This window comes from Crotalus tigris, unplaced genomic scaffold (assembly GCF_016545835.1).
Source record: "Crotalus tigris isolate CLP2741 ecotype Arizona unplaced genomic scaffold, ASM1654583v1 scf7180000017545.3456711, whole genome shotgun sequence".
NCBI classification, from domain to species: domain Eukaryota; kingdom Metazoa; phylum Chordata; class Lepidosauria; order Squamata; family Viperidae; genus Crotalus; species Crotalus tigris.
The window spans coordinates 1,628,624-1,642,673 of NW_024096464.1; the positions used below are offsets into that span (position 1 = coordinate 1,628,624).

Sequence of the window (14,050 nt, forward strand, 5' to 3'; positions counted from 1 at the left end):
TCCAATCTCTCTGCTCTGCTGATGGGATGGGGAGGAGGGTGAACATGAATGGTCTAATCCAGGGGTAGGCAACCTTGGCTCTTTTATGACTCGTGAACTTCAACTCCCAGAATTCCTGAGCCAGCTTGGCTGGCTCAGGAATTCTGGGAGTTTGAAGTCCACGAGTCATAAAAGAGCCAAGGTTGCCTACCCCTGGTCTAATCTATAGACCACTTTGAAAACCAACATACCATTTTCTGCATCCCACCAAGCAGGAGGTATATATGCAGTGTACTGACATACTACTGTTTGCAAATATATGGAATCCAATGTGTATTATTAATTCAAAAAAAATTTCTTACCCTTTGTAACTCTGCATCGGGATCTGGATGTCCTTCTGCAAGAAGACGTTGTCTAATTTCTTCTAATTCTTCCTTTTCTCTCTTTCGATCCCGTTCATCCGCTTCCATTTCCTTTTCCCTGTCTCGCAATCGCTTCTGCAGAGCACTTCCCCTGAAACATACAGCACATTCACTTTGATTTACAAATTCATGTAATCCCAAACGCCTCCATTAATATTTGTCAAAAGATGACTGAATCGAACTCCTCTACTCAGAATCTGAATGAAGAGGGCTCTGTTTGAGCAGGCCCCAAAGTCTACTTCTTCAAGCATTCCGTGCCCTGATTTATATGGTTTACGGCATCGTAGCAGTCAATTGTATTTTATTCCACATGATGCAGTCAAATGTTGGCTTAGTGCAAAATATGAATCTGATGACTGGCATATAGTGCTGAAGCAGAAAACTTCCAAAGTGGAACATTGGGGGGGGGGGGAGAGCAAAAGTTATTTAACCATCTCTGATTTTGAAGGCAATATGTAGCTATGAAGACAACGATGCCAAATCTTTCATTACGAATTTTCATCTTTCATCTTACAGGTAGTGCTCGAGTTAGGACGACAACTGGGATTAGAATTTCTGTTGCTGCCCTATGATCACTGGCCCTGCCATCCTCACCGCCCTGTGCTCTTGCCTTTAGCTGACTTTCACTCTCTTCTTCCTGCTGCGGCTGAGGCAGAAGCCTTTCAAAAGGACAAGGGACAAATGTATCCTCAGGAAGAAGACCTGGCATGGCCAGCTGCTGCCTAGCAAAGGACTAGTCCGGGTGCCCACAGCAGCAGTGACAGAAACGTGACTGTGAAGGTTTCCTGGGAGTGGCAAGTGGCAGCTGGGGCAGTGATTGCAGGGTGGCAGGACTAGCGAGTGCAGGGCAGCAGGGTCAGCCAAAAAGACATAAATGCATTTCCATTTGTTCAATACTGCTGTAACTTTAAATGGTTGCTAAATGAATGGTCATAACTTGAGGACTACAAGTAACAATTGGGACTGGAATTTCCATCACAAAGCAAGGTGATTGGTTTTTGTTATCAACTGAATCCAATAGCCATTATGCAACTTTCTGCCAGCTTCCCACATCAACTCAGTGGGGAAGCCAGCAGGAGGTTGCAAGCGTCATGTGGCTTGTAAGCAGGCTGGCAGGCAGGCAAGTAGCTACCATTGGGTGAGAGAAGACATGAGGAGGTGCATGAAGGGTATCTGGCAAAGATGTATTATGGTGCACAAGGGTGGTGCAATGAGGATCGGGGAGGGTACGGGGAATGTGTAAGGGTGGCAAGGCTCAGATAGGATGCATAGGGGTGGTGCAGCAAAGCCCAGGGAAGGTGCACAAGGGAGGTGCAGTGAGACTCAGAGGTGTATGGGATGCTTGAGGCTAGTGTAGCAGAAGCTGGGGCTGGGGGAGACTGTACAGTTGGGGGAAACTTATCTCAATAACTTACAACCTTCCCTTTAGGCATCCCCTTGACTTTCTGGGAAGCCAGCAGGGAAGGTGGCAAATGGCAATCACTTGACTGTGGGGGTGTGCAACTGGTTTTATGTGTGAGCTAGTGGCCAAGTGCCCATATCAAAATCACACGACCACAGGAGTGCTAGAATGTACAGAACTCCAAGGACTAATCAACCACGATTTATTCAGCTCCATCATAACTTTGATGAGTCTTTGAATGAATGATGATACGTCAAGATCTACCTTTACCTGTAATTTTGAAGGAATTATTTCTTCTTACAGGTAATCCTTGGCTTCTGGCCAGTTAAAATTACAATGAATTTAAAAAACATCCTCAAAGTTATGATTGCCCCACCCACTGCAGTCATATTAATATTAATGAACGCAGTGACTCACTTTACGACCATTGTAAAAACTCATAAAATCAAACTTTGTCACATGGTACCTTAACTTACAACTGCAACAATTACAAAATTCCAGCTTCAACTGATTACACTAAAATCAGTTAAGATTATACTGACAGCAAATTAAACAATTATACTTTTTAAAAAGGTTGAACAGTATCAAGAGAAACAAATGCATTTAAAGATTATGTTATAAATTTAAATATTAAATAATATCTCCATTTTCAAAAGGAACAGGAAAACCTACAGTATTTCAGAATCAGTTCACTATTCAGTCCCTTAATTTATCAATAAAAATTAATGAGGATAATAGTCCTCATGAACTTACCTATAATATTTGGGATCATCTCTGTCATCATCATAATCTTCTAGAAATTCTTTCAAACGTTTAGCTTCTTTTGCCTATGAGAAATGAATACAATATTTCCTTAGTACCTGATTATTTCTAGTTATTGATGCATATACAATGAAATCACCTTTTGAGGGACAAATTCAAAGGTAGGAGAGTCCATCATGGAGGAAAGGCTACTGAGTTGGAAAGTAGGGCATTGTGGAGATTTACACATTTGGATAATATCATTATGTATGTGATGTAAATTTACTGTTTGGAAAAGTCCTTTGCACTAAATTCTGGTAGATCAAGGTTTCATCATACCATTGAGTTTTAGAACGCTCTGTTTTTAAAATTTGCCCATATGGGGGGGAAAAGGAATCTAAAAGGTTATTGAATATAAAAGCAGGTACTTTAAGCCATCTAAGTAATCTACATTTGCTGCTACACAAAATATCTAGGAGCACACCTATGTTTACTTCCATATTTCTTTAACCATCCAAATCTTAATCTTCAAAGATCAAGACAAAAATATTTCTATGGCTAGCTATATTTCCTGAAGAACTTCCACTTTTTTTTTTTTTAAAGAAGGTAGGTAGATTTTTCCAAAATTATGGGAGAAACCATAACAAAGCAAAACTGATTAATACAAGAGCAATTACAATCTGGTAATCTTACATTCTATTTCTCCATTTGATTAAGTAAAGGCTTGTTCATTTTAATCCTTAATCATGTGAGTCTCCTTTCTGCAGCTTGCTTTTTTCTCCTGTTTTGCCAAAAAATTAATCTACTGAACTACCTGCTTTATTTTGATAATGCATATTACCATAGTAATGATATGCAGATAAATATATTTATGCTGTTAATTACCTGTGCAGCTAAGAGGAGAGCTTTTAAATTTTAAAGTGCAATGCTAGGCACGCTTATTTAGAAAAGCTATCTAAGTCAGCAGCCCCCAAACTTTTGGGCACCGCGAACCAGAGGGGGTGAGGTTTTGCGTGCTGCCTGCATCCTGCAGATGAGGCTTTGCTTGTTTGCATAACCCGGTTGCTGGCATGCTGCAGACTAGTGCCGGTCCACAGAGCAGGGGTTGGAATCTTTGAGCTAGGTAATATTTTCAATCTTAAACCGATCATATAAAAAAAAAAAAACTTTTGGGGAGTAATCAGATTATATGCAGTCACTGCAAACGATGACAAAGGGATAAAGTTGCCTTCCTCAGCCTGGCATTCTTCATATGTGTAAGACAATAGCTGGATTATAACCTGCCACTATAGCCAATATTATCCTCGCTGCAGTTAATGGAAATTCTTATCCAGCATATCTAGAGAGCATTAAGTTGGGAAAGGATAGGTTAAAGCAATACTCAAGTGCAAACCAAAATGATCCACATTTCTTTTGTTCTCTAGAAAATTGTTCCCTGGAAATTTAAGTGTACCAGGGAAGATTTGTTTGTTTCCCATAAAGCAATGGGAAATACTCTAGATGTCCTAAAGCAGGGTGTCAAACTCGCAACGTCACGTGATGTGTCGCGACGTATCATGACTTTTTTGCCATTGCTGGCAATGGGGTGGGCGCAGTTTTGCTATGATGCATCTGGACCGCAGGCCGACAGTTTGACACCCCTGTCCTAAAGTATTAAGGGTCCTCAAATTGCCCACAATTTTGAATAGATTGATATTTGTGAGCCTTTTCTTAAATAAAGCCTAAATAAATATATGCACTAGTAAAGCTTTCAACACCATGTATACTTAAAAACTCCTAATTTATGATATTGCTGCTTTAGACAAATAAGACATTCATTATAATATTTTCATATCCAGCAGAGAAATTCTGTGTTTTAATATCTAATAAGAACCCTGGTAATGTAATAAATCCCTTACCATTTCCCGTCTTCTTTCTTCTTCCCTCTCAGATTCCTTTTCATATTCTCTAGCTTTCTTCCGTTCTCTGATTTCCCAGTTTTTAAGACGCTGAAACCACACAACTTTTCCATTATTTCACCGTTCACCCAGGAATTGAATAGTTCCATATTTCATTTTGAGAACAGCAAAATCAATCATATTTAATTCAAATCAAGTAATTATATCAGCCTCAACTTTGTATTCCAGCAGAAAAAGAACATACAAATTATTAGAAGAATATTGACAGCATATGCAGGAAATATGCAGAAATTCATTCAAGGAAAATAATATTTAATGGTATCTAATATATAGGTCTGAATGGAAATGATATCTAATATTTATGTTAGACCTCATTCATAAGTGGAGTTTCCCATTGAAAAGGAACATTATCCTGGAAAACAGGCTACATGGGAAATGGTATTATATTCTACAATCCCTCCTTCCATTTGAATTAGGAACCTTTCAGCAACTCCTGTAGATACCTCTTGATAAGCTGCTTCCTTTTCCCGTAGTTTCCTTTCCAGTTTCCGCCGTTCGTAGGCATCTTCTTCATCTTCTTCTCTATCTCTTTTCTTGTCCTTTTCTCGTTCCCGTTCCCGTTCTCTTTCCCTCTCCCGCTCTCTCTCCCGTTCCCTCTCCCGTTCTCTTTCCCGTTCTCTCTCTCTGTCTCTGCTTTTCTCTCTGTAGAAACACAGCAACAAAGGAATACTTGGGTCTGATTAGTTTACACAAAAAGCCCCCAAAGTAGCCTTAAATGTCACAATTAATGATTTAGAGAGCCCTGTCACTAATAAGAAACTCAAACTTCTATTAAACCCATCTATACATAGCACAGGATCACTCAGATTGCAGCAATTTCACCTTTTAGAGTTGGCATTTGCATGGAAATATTTAGGTTAAATAAGAGGTTCAAGTGTCAATTCACAGAGACAAAACTGTTGAGGAGAGACATACTAGCTGAACAGTTTTACATTCTCTCTCAGATACGCTTGGAAGTTTCAGTCAATAAATATCCCTGTTAACTAACACATTGAGCATTTGTCTCTGCGTGAGCTTAGGGATGACTGAAATGGCCAACCTAAAAGCCAATTAAGAGGAAGTTCCCAAAATGTATCACCAATAAACTGTGAATTGGAAAGAAAATTGAATCAAAGGGGACACAGATGAGAGACATGTCAGACTATTAGGAACAGATCATCAGAAGAATTGGAAGAAAGAAGATTTAAGGAAGAAAAAGTTAAATTTAGGGGGAAATAGCTGTGAACTGTCAACATGAACAGATCATGGGAAGCAGTGCGGTTTGGAACAGGTAAAGCCATAAGTCAATTTAGAATCTAAAGAAGCTCTAGAGTAGAACTATGTGAACCCAACTCCTAGTGTGTAAACCATGCTTTATAATAAAGATCCAGAACCTAAAGCTACAAATTGAAGCCTATAAGAGCTGCTACTGTAATTTTTAACATGGTAGGAATAGAAACTTATTAAATATATAACAAACAATAACCCAATTAGCTATATTTTAATTAAGTGTAAGATGTAACTTAACTAAATCAAATGAAGGTTTTGTACACCTGCACTATTTTTGGAATATAACTACAGGATATCTTTGCAGGCCTAGTTCAGCTCTTGACCTGGAAAAAAGTTGTGCATACCTGATGGAGGTGGGAAGAACATCTAGTCCAGATCTGAAATATAGATTTGTACATTTCTGGCTATTTTGATTCTGTCTTGTATATCCACTTTATGTTTGACTATATGTTATGGAAAGCTGGAAAACCTGGAAAGGGAGATACTGGCAGATCCTCCATTTCATGGGAAAGAAAAGTCTAGGAGACGAGAAATTGCAACCCTGTACCTCATGCAGAATCTCTCTTTTAAAGTGAATGTTTTCTATAGTGATTTTGCGCCTTTAATTTGCATTCTTTTTGGTAACAAACTATAGATACTTATCTTTCTGATTCTTAAATTCTGCCCCATTCCCAAGTCAGTACCCAAGATAAAAAGAGTAAAATCATGATAAAGAATATTTATTTTAAAAGAGGGGATTTTTTTTTCCTGTGTCAGGAACAGGGGAGGATATTTCTCTCCACAAAGTGGTAGGATTCCCCACCCGTTCCCCTTTTTAAAGAAATCAGGGATTGACCAGCATCTCCATTATTTCTTTTCCATTTTTCCACAAAAAGGTAGACATTGGGCAAATAATCTCTGAACAACAGAAGTGCATAGAAATCTGCTGAAATTGCATTCCCACAGGAAAATCAACAGTTCCTCATTATATGGCTTTATCAATTAATTCTGTGATGGTACCAAAGAGATAAAGTGTCAAAGTGGGGCTCAAGTTATAATACTTTATACATAATCTGTTATTATTTATTTATTAAATTTGTTTTCTGCCCATTTCATCACGAGGTGACTCTGGGTAGCCTACAGTGTTAAAAACAATAAAACGATGCCATTTACTGTATACATTTAGAATAGTTGCTTTAAAAAGACATTACCAAATTATTAAGTATTTATTATATTGCAATATTTACCTAGACCTGCTCCGATCTTTATTCCGGTCTGAGCTTCTTTCACGGTCTCTGTCTCGATCTCTTTCCCTGTCTCGGTCTCTGTCTTTAGTGCGATCCCGATCTCTATCCCGTTCCCGCTCCCGTTCCTTCTCCTTCTCTCGTTCACGCTCCCTCTCCCTCTCTCTTTCACGCTCCCTTCTTTCTCTTTCGCGTTCCCGTTCCCTCTCTCTTTCACGCCGTTCTTTTTCAATTTCTTGTCTTTCTTTCTCCTTTTTGCCTTTTTCCTCCTCCAATTTCTAGAAACCAAGAGGATTTTCCAAGTTAGTTTGTAACTAGATTTGGAAACCCCACCCCACAATACCAAAATCTGCTAACAAGAATATCAAGATCACTGATAATTCAACACTATAGTTTGCTTTCAACTCATAGTGATGAAAACAAAGTTTTGCATTCATAAGATAGATTTCGTGCAAGTTATTTACCTAGCAGGCCAGCAATCTCCAACCTTGAATAGAAAAGCAATGCTTGTCCCCTCCGTACTGATTATTACATGAATGCATTGCCTATAATAGTTCAGAGAATGAAAAATACTTTGACCCTAAACAAGACTACATTTTTATGCAGCAAAATTCATCCAATTCACATAGACAATTTAGTGATATTAACAGAAGCTTAATAGAGGATTATGTCACATCTAGTTAAATTAAGTTTATTCTCTCTAAACTTGGAGAATAAAGCAATTTCTAATTTTATAGTGGAGAATATGACTGTATAGTTTCAAACATCTTTACAATCACAATACTTCTACTGGTTTTTTTTTAATTCACTGGTATGATTCTCATTCAAAGGGTCTGCAGGAAGGAAAAGGTTGGAAATCACAAAGATTAAAAGATTATTATGTCACTGAATTTCTATAAAAGTACATTTTATTGAAAAAGTCACAACTATCACTAAAACTCCCATGAAGATAACAGAAAAATTAAATCTCATTAATAGATAAATCCATCCTTGGAAGCAATTGGTGTGTGTTAACTTACAGATGCTGTGCTAGGACATGGACCGCCAACACTGGATTAACCTTGCCTACAAGCTATATTTCTGGGAGGAAGAGCAAGTACATGGTTCACAAGTAAACCAAAAAAAAAAAAAAAAAAACCCCACCCCAAAAAACCCCATAAACCAATAATCAGCCTAATGGATGCCAGAACTTTAAGGGCATGATTCTTCCTTGTACAAGTGTTGTGCCTAGAAGGATGCCACAGAGAGCACCACAATATCCTTTTCCCACTTGTTCTCTCCTTGGTACACACATTTAACATACAAGCTATTTTCAGAACGGAAGGCTTGCATATGGCTCTCATATTTCCATCCAGTCTGCCCTCAACACTTGGCAAAGGAAATATTCAATTTGTATTCTCTGAACAATTGAAGAAAATGGATGGGAAGATAAGAGGAATATATAAATTTCCCATTTTGAGGAATGGCCTGCTCAACCCCTGCATGTGCCAAGGAAAGAGTAATTGAGCTTTGCTATTCTTTCTGGAGAGCCCTCTGTACAGGGACCCAGCACTGGTATAAGGAGAGATCAAACCCTACCTGTAACTGATGCACTTTAAATAATGGAAAGAGCAAATTCATTCCTTTTGGCATCAACTTTACCATCAGCAAAATACCATATAAATTAGGACAACAAAATGTGCATATATTTCTCTCTTTCAACAAATAATTTAAGACAATTTGAAAAACAATCTTACCTGTCAGATAGTGTTCTGGGGCACACCCATGGACCAGAGAACCCAAACAAGATCATAGTAATAAAACTAAGAAACAAGAGATCAATATATCTAACCATGATGCTAAATAGTACTAAACATAAAATGCTGGCAAAATGGTGTTAGATACATTGAACTCACAAATGAAAGGATATTTAAGAATGATAGAAAACAGCCATTATAAGGAGAGAAAAGATGAAAGTGCGCAACATGTGGGAACATTACTATCTAATTTCTAAATGAAGTGCTCTTATATAATTTCATCAATTAGGGCATATTTATATATGCTGTATCAAATTTCCAAAGTAGAACTTACCTCAAATTTTATATACTTTTTACAGAAAAGTTTAGATACTGGAATGGGCAATACTTACTTTATTTTTAGCTGTTCCAATATTTTAGATTATTTTAGTTGTTCCAATAAAATGCTATTGGTTATGCTGCTGGTTGCCATAAAATTATCATCAAAATTTATCTGTACTTAAAATGCTCTTAAGAAAAAGAGCAACTTTAAATGAAGGCCTTTAAGATGCCAGATAGTAAATCAACAGAGTTATTTCATACAAATTTGAATAGGCTGCTTCCATGTAAACAAAAAATAAGGAGGTAAAAATGAAATGGAGAAAGAATTAAGGATATGCTAAAGTAATGAGCAAAGAGTATAGACAGAACAATAATAAAATCTTACCTGAAGTTCTCTTCAGACTCATCTGTGCTGTAAATGGACGCCCCCTGCAATACTGACACCCTAACAGTCTGATTATTATTTTGTAAACTCTAACCAAAAAACATGCAAAGGTTCACTGTGCTCGCTAGCCAGCCCCTTTTTAATCATCCCACCCAATATATAAAATGACCACTTTATCTTAGCATTAATTTCATCTATTTCAAAAAGTAAATTAAAATGTTTTCCAATAAGATAGATCACAGGCAATAAATATGCCCAATTGCTTCTGAAACTGGAAGCACATTTTGCTTTTGTTTTTGAACCACATCATTTAATTGCATTTTAGTTACTTGTTGGGGCTTGGAAATAAGACCATATTTCACTATGACCAGTTTCACACATCTTCGGAATACTTATCCTCAGGTTCTCATTCCCAAGTAATATTGGAATATTGTGCATTGCCAGCAACATATAACTACTTTTTACTTAAACGTTAGAAATGCAAATAAGCGTGACCTGTAACCAGAATGTACATTACCATTTTGTACCTTCATACCATTCAATGCCATTAGCCAACAGAATTCTCATGTCAGGAGTGAATATATTTGCTGGCATGGAGTAATCCAGCTTTTATGCACAGTTATTATTCCAGGAAAGCTAAACATCAAGATATACACTGCATGCATAGCTTGCATTTCTCCACCCTTGCACCACCCTCCCCAACCAGAACACATTAATAAATTCACATTACAGAAACTTCTCTAGGTGGGAATCCTGAGGTAGAATTTGCTGTGCAAACACATTTCCAAGCCAGTTACCCCTTTGCATATTTTTCTGAGGGGGCATCCATAAATAATAAAAAAAAAGCAGAAGCTCATACTTACATCCTATTCCATGTTACTTTCCAAGCTGTGTTTTTCATCTTGCATTAGTCACCATATGATCTCTATCATAATGGTGGGGGTCAATGAATAGATTAGCTTTATGGGAATTTACAGTTCTTCCATGCATCTATATTTTGGTAAAGTCTGATAAATAATACCTAGTTTATTTCACCCCCATTCTCAATTCAGCTACTAAATTTAATCTTAAATTTAAACTAAGCAATAGGGCTTAGTAATACAGTATGAATTATGTTTTACAATTACCTGACTATTATGGGAATCAAAGTGTGTTTCAAAGGGCAGCCCAATTTAGTTATTTGGTCTTATGTGTCATTTTAGCCACTTTGGGTTAATTTTAAAACAAGCAGAGTAGAAGGGTATTTTTTTAAAAATGTATTTGTGTTAAGAGAGAAGATTGCAATGCAATAATATGAAAATGCTAACTAAAATATTAGACCTTCAGTGAGAATTTTTAGATACACATTATTCCTGCTATAAAGATGAACAAATGATATGTAATGTCCTTGCAAATTTTCTAAAGGGTGAAGGAATTGAAACTGGGTTTTATAATAACCTAAGTTTGCATAAACTGCAAAAAGAAGTATATTACCTTGTGTGTATCTCTGAATTTACTAATCTCTCGGGATATCAGGTCCCTTTTATCTTCTTCCATTTCTATAGCATTTATATCCTCCTGTAAAGGAAAAAAGAGGTGGGGGACAGAACAAGAAATAAAATATTAAAATCCATGCACAAAGGAATGGGAGAACCAAAAGAAAAACTGAAGGTTAGATGTTTTGTACCAGTCTTGTAAGAGATAAATAAAGGGCTTCTGCAGTACCAAACCTCACAGTCTGATGTTAAATGAATGAAAAAAAATTAGATGGACACGAGTCACAAATCTGGTAACTAGCAGTAAACATAGTCATTGTCAAAGCCTACAATGTAAACGAACCTTGGTGATGAGTGGATAAGGTATCAGTGGGGCCACTGGAAATCTGCGGAAAATCTGCGGAAAAATCCACGGAGATTTTTTTTTTAAAAAATAGATTGCACACTACTCTGGAAAAAAAACAATGTTCTGTATGTTGGTAGAACAAGCAATATTGTATTGCTGTGAATTTTGGTCTGACTCAGCAAAATTACGAAGAACCTCGCTAATTCTCCTTTTACTGATCTACTTTTCAGCAAAGGTTTATTGGGTGCCACCTCACCCAGTATGTCTCCATTTAAAATTGTAGGATACAATTTTTGTATTATCATACTAAAGAAATCTTGCAAGCTAACTCTGCTTGTTTACAAGTGGCCAGTGCCTTTTGCAATATTTTAAGCTTCATTTTGTACTTTACTCGCTAATTCGCAAAATTTAATGATCTCAAGGGGGTTCCCAAGTTACTGCAAATTAGCGAGGTTCCCCACATCTGAAATCAAGAGTCAGATTTGATTTGCCATTTGTTTCCCCACACTCACATTATTCTCCCACATTATCCCTCATCTCATCTTTTCAACCACAGAACGGGCAAGGGAACCAAATGTGATCATAAGCATTCATAAAAGAGACAAAAGTGCCTCTAACCCAGTGTTACATGGCACACACCTCAATTTATCCTCCCCCCACCATATACAGAGCTTTAGTTCCACTTGCTAAGGGAGAAGGATGCACTCCCATCTTCTCAACAGGTGAAAAGAACAGAGCACACTTATTTAAAGTTCAGCTATGTAAGCAATGTGTAATTTGAAATAATCCTAATCTAAACATTAGGAAATTCAATATTCAATTAATGTAAAGTGGGCTAACAAGAAGTGATTTTTTAAACACTTATCTGTCTCAGTACCATTATAAGAGTTGCTGTATATTCAGAAGATAATCCATCATCTGGATAAATTTTAGGGGAATGAACATCATTAAGGAACTAAGATAAACAAAAACTTCAGCACAAGGCTTACTCAGATTAACTGGAGGCTAAGCATGAAAGCAAGAGGAAATGTGTAACAACTCTGATTGTTTTTTGGTACTGATTTTCAAACCCAATAGTGGTAAAAGAAAATTAAACTTAGCAGGAAGGCTGAAAACTCAAGCCAAAACCCACCAGTTAACTCTAACTGTGACTGAGTTACAGTCAAGCATGCAAGTATTTGCAAAGTACTTTCTCCCAGAGTGAATTTTATTTTTAGCCCAAGTATGACTAGTTTTTTCCACAGAAGGTGGAATATGGATATGGCATTCTGTGCCATACGTTACACTTAAAAACTATGGAAGTCAGATGGCTTAATAGTCAAATAATAACAAACCATTTTATAATAGCATAGCTTTTCCCCAAGAATAACAAACAGCTTCTCGCTTATGTGCACAAACATAATCAAAACAGGACAGCAAAGAAGGTACGTTGTGGTTATGACATCAGTGTGAACCCCTATGGCCCAGAGCTTTTGGCCTTTTAAAATAACAAATATTAATAGGCAGGACTTTTACTTTTAAGATGTCAAAACACCTCTCCATCACAAAGAACAAACTTCAATAATTTCAATAAATGAATTTTGAAGGGATGAAAGGCTGAATCAAACCTGCAGCTCCAAGTCTGGGAATTCAACCCTTGTGTATACAGACCTACATCATCCACAGGGTTTGGCATTTAGAACTGATTTAATTTCAGTATGAAACATGTAAGTGCTGCTAACATCAAGGCTTGTTGGTTTGTGGTTTCATCAGATGCTTTGAGCTAATGTATGGCACAAGGTTTGGCCCTTATTATAAGGAGAGATGAAGTAAATCTGTTTGTGTCCAAAATCAAAACACATACGTCCTCCTTCTTTTCTTTTTTCTTCTTCCTGGGATGAGAATCAGACTCTTGAGAGGGGGCATTGAGCTCGCTGGAATATTCCCGAATTAACACTTCAATTGCCCCTTTAATTAGCTGGTCTCTTCTCTTTGCTTCTTCATCAAGGGCTTCATCATCATCGGCTGCAGATTCTGGCCTGGAGTTCTAAGAAACAATATGAACAACAATGTCATAATGGAAAGGGCAAACAAACAAAACTTTTATATTTTCACCCTCTGACTTCCCCTACACAGCTAAGGCAACATAATCATTGCCATTATTGCATCAAAACCATCAAGCAATGAACATGAATGAAACAATATCTATACTAAAGGTTAGAATAGAAAACACTGATATATTATAAACGGGGGGGGGGGCAGGGTGATAATATTTTGCTGGAATTTCTAAAAACATAGTTACCATACCCCTATCTATCAATCTCATGTACTGGCTTTTCTTTTACGAAAAGCCAGATTTAGAGTTCTTTATGGGATGGATGTTTTCCTATGGAAAAGTACTGTAAGTGTGTCATGTACCCTTAGATGCCACTGCCAAAAACTGCATCAGTGGTCTTCGGTTAAGTGAGGCAGGAAAGGCCAAAGGAGGAGCTGTTCATAACTGGGCATGAAAACCTAACGTGCTTCAGTTGCTTTGCCACACAGCTGCAAAACAAGTCCTAGATTCCTCACAATATCAAAACTGAGAAATTAATAGGAGTGCTGCACAACTACTCAGATGATCTTATTAACTTTGCAGCTTGAGTACTGTGAGGGAAATGCTGTTTTTCATCCTCCTTCCTCACAGCAGACACACATACTGAAACTTTGCAAAAACTCTTTTCATTAGAGAAACTCATTTCGTATAAAGTATACACTCTGAAGACAAGATTAAGTGGTGCGCATTTGCTTAATTTTTCCATGTGGCAAATAATA

The 14,050-nt window shown here is 37.3% G+C and overlaps 1 protein-coding gene across 4 annotated transcripts in view; it reads right to left on the bottom strand.

Annotated features, from left to right (window-relative positions):
- Positions 1-14,050, bottom strand: part of RBM25 (RNA binding motif protein 25) — a 34,361-nt gene that overhangs the window by 9,092 nt on the left and 11,219 nt on the right. The window contains exons 7-15 of one of the 4 annotated variants that reach the window (XM_039332860.1): positions 13,101-13,283; positions 11,255-11,308; positions 10,910-10,993; positions 6,998-7,272; positions 6,116-6,148; positions 4,946-5,144; positions 4,443-4,532; positions 2,557-2,630; positions 342-492 (exon numbers count right to left, since the gene is read on the bottom strand). In XM_039332860.1, coding sequence (XP_039188794.1) covers positions 342-492; positions 2,557-2,630; positions 4,443-4,532; positions 4,946-5,144; positions 6,116-6,148; positions 6,998-7,272; positions 10,910-10,993; positions 11,255-11,308; positions 13,101-13,283 — 1,143 coding nt within the window. The remainder of the gene's footprint in view (positions 1-341; positions 493-2,556; positions 2,631-4,442; positions 4,533-4,945; positions 5,145-6,115; positions 6,149-6,997; positions 7,273-10,909; positions 10,994-11,254; positions 11,309-13,100; positions 13,284-14,050) is intronic. The other 3 variants (XM_039333016.1, XM_039332941.1, XM_039333097.1) reach the window with 3 other exon arrangements.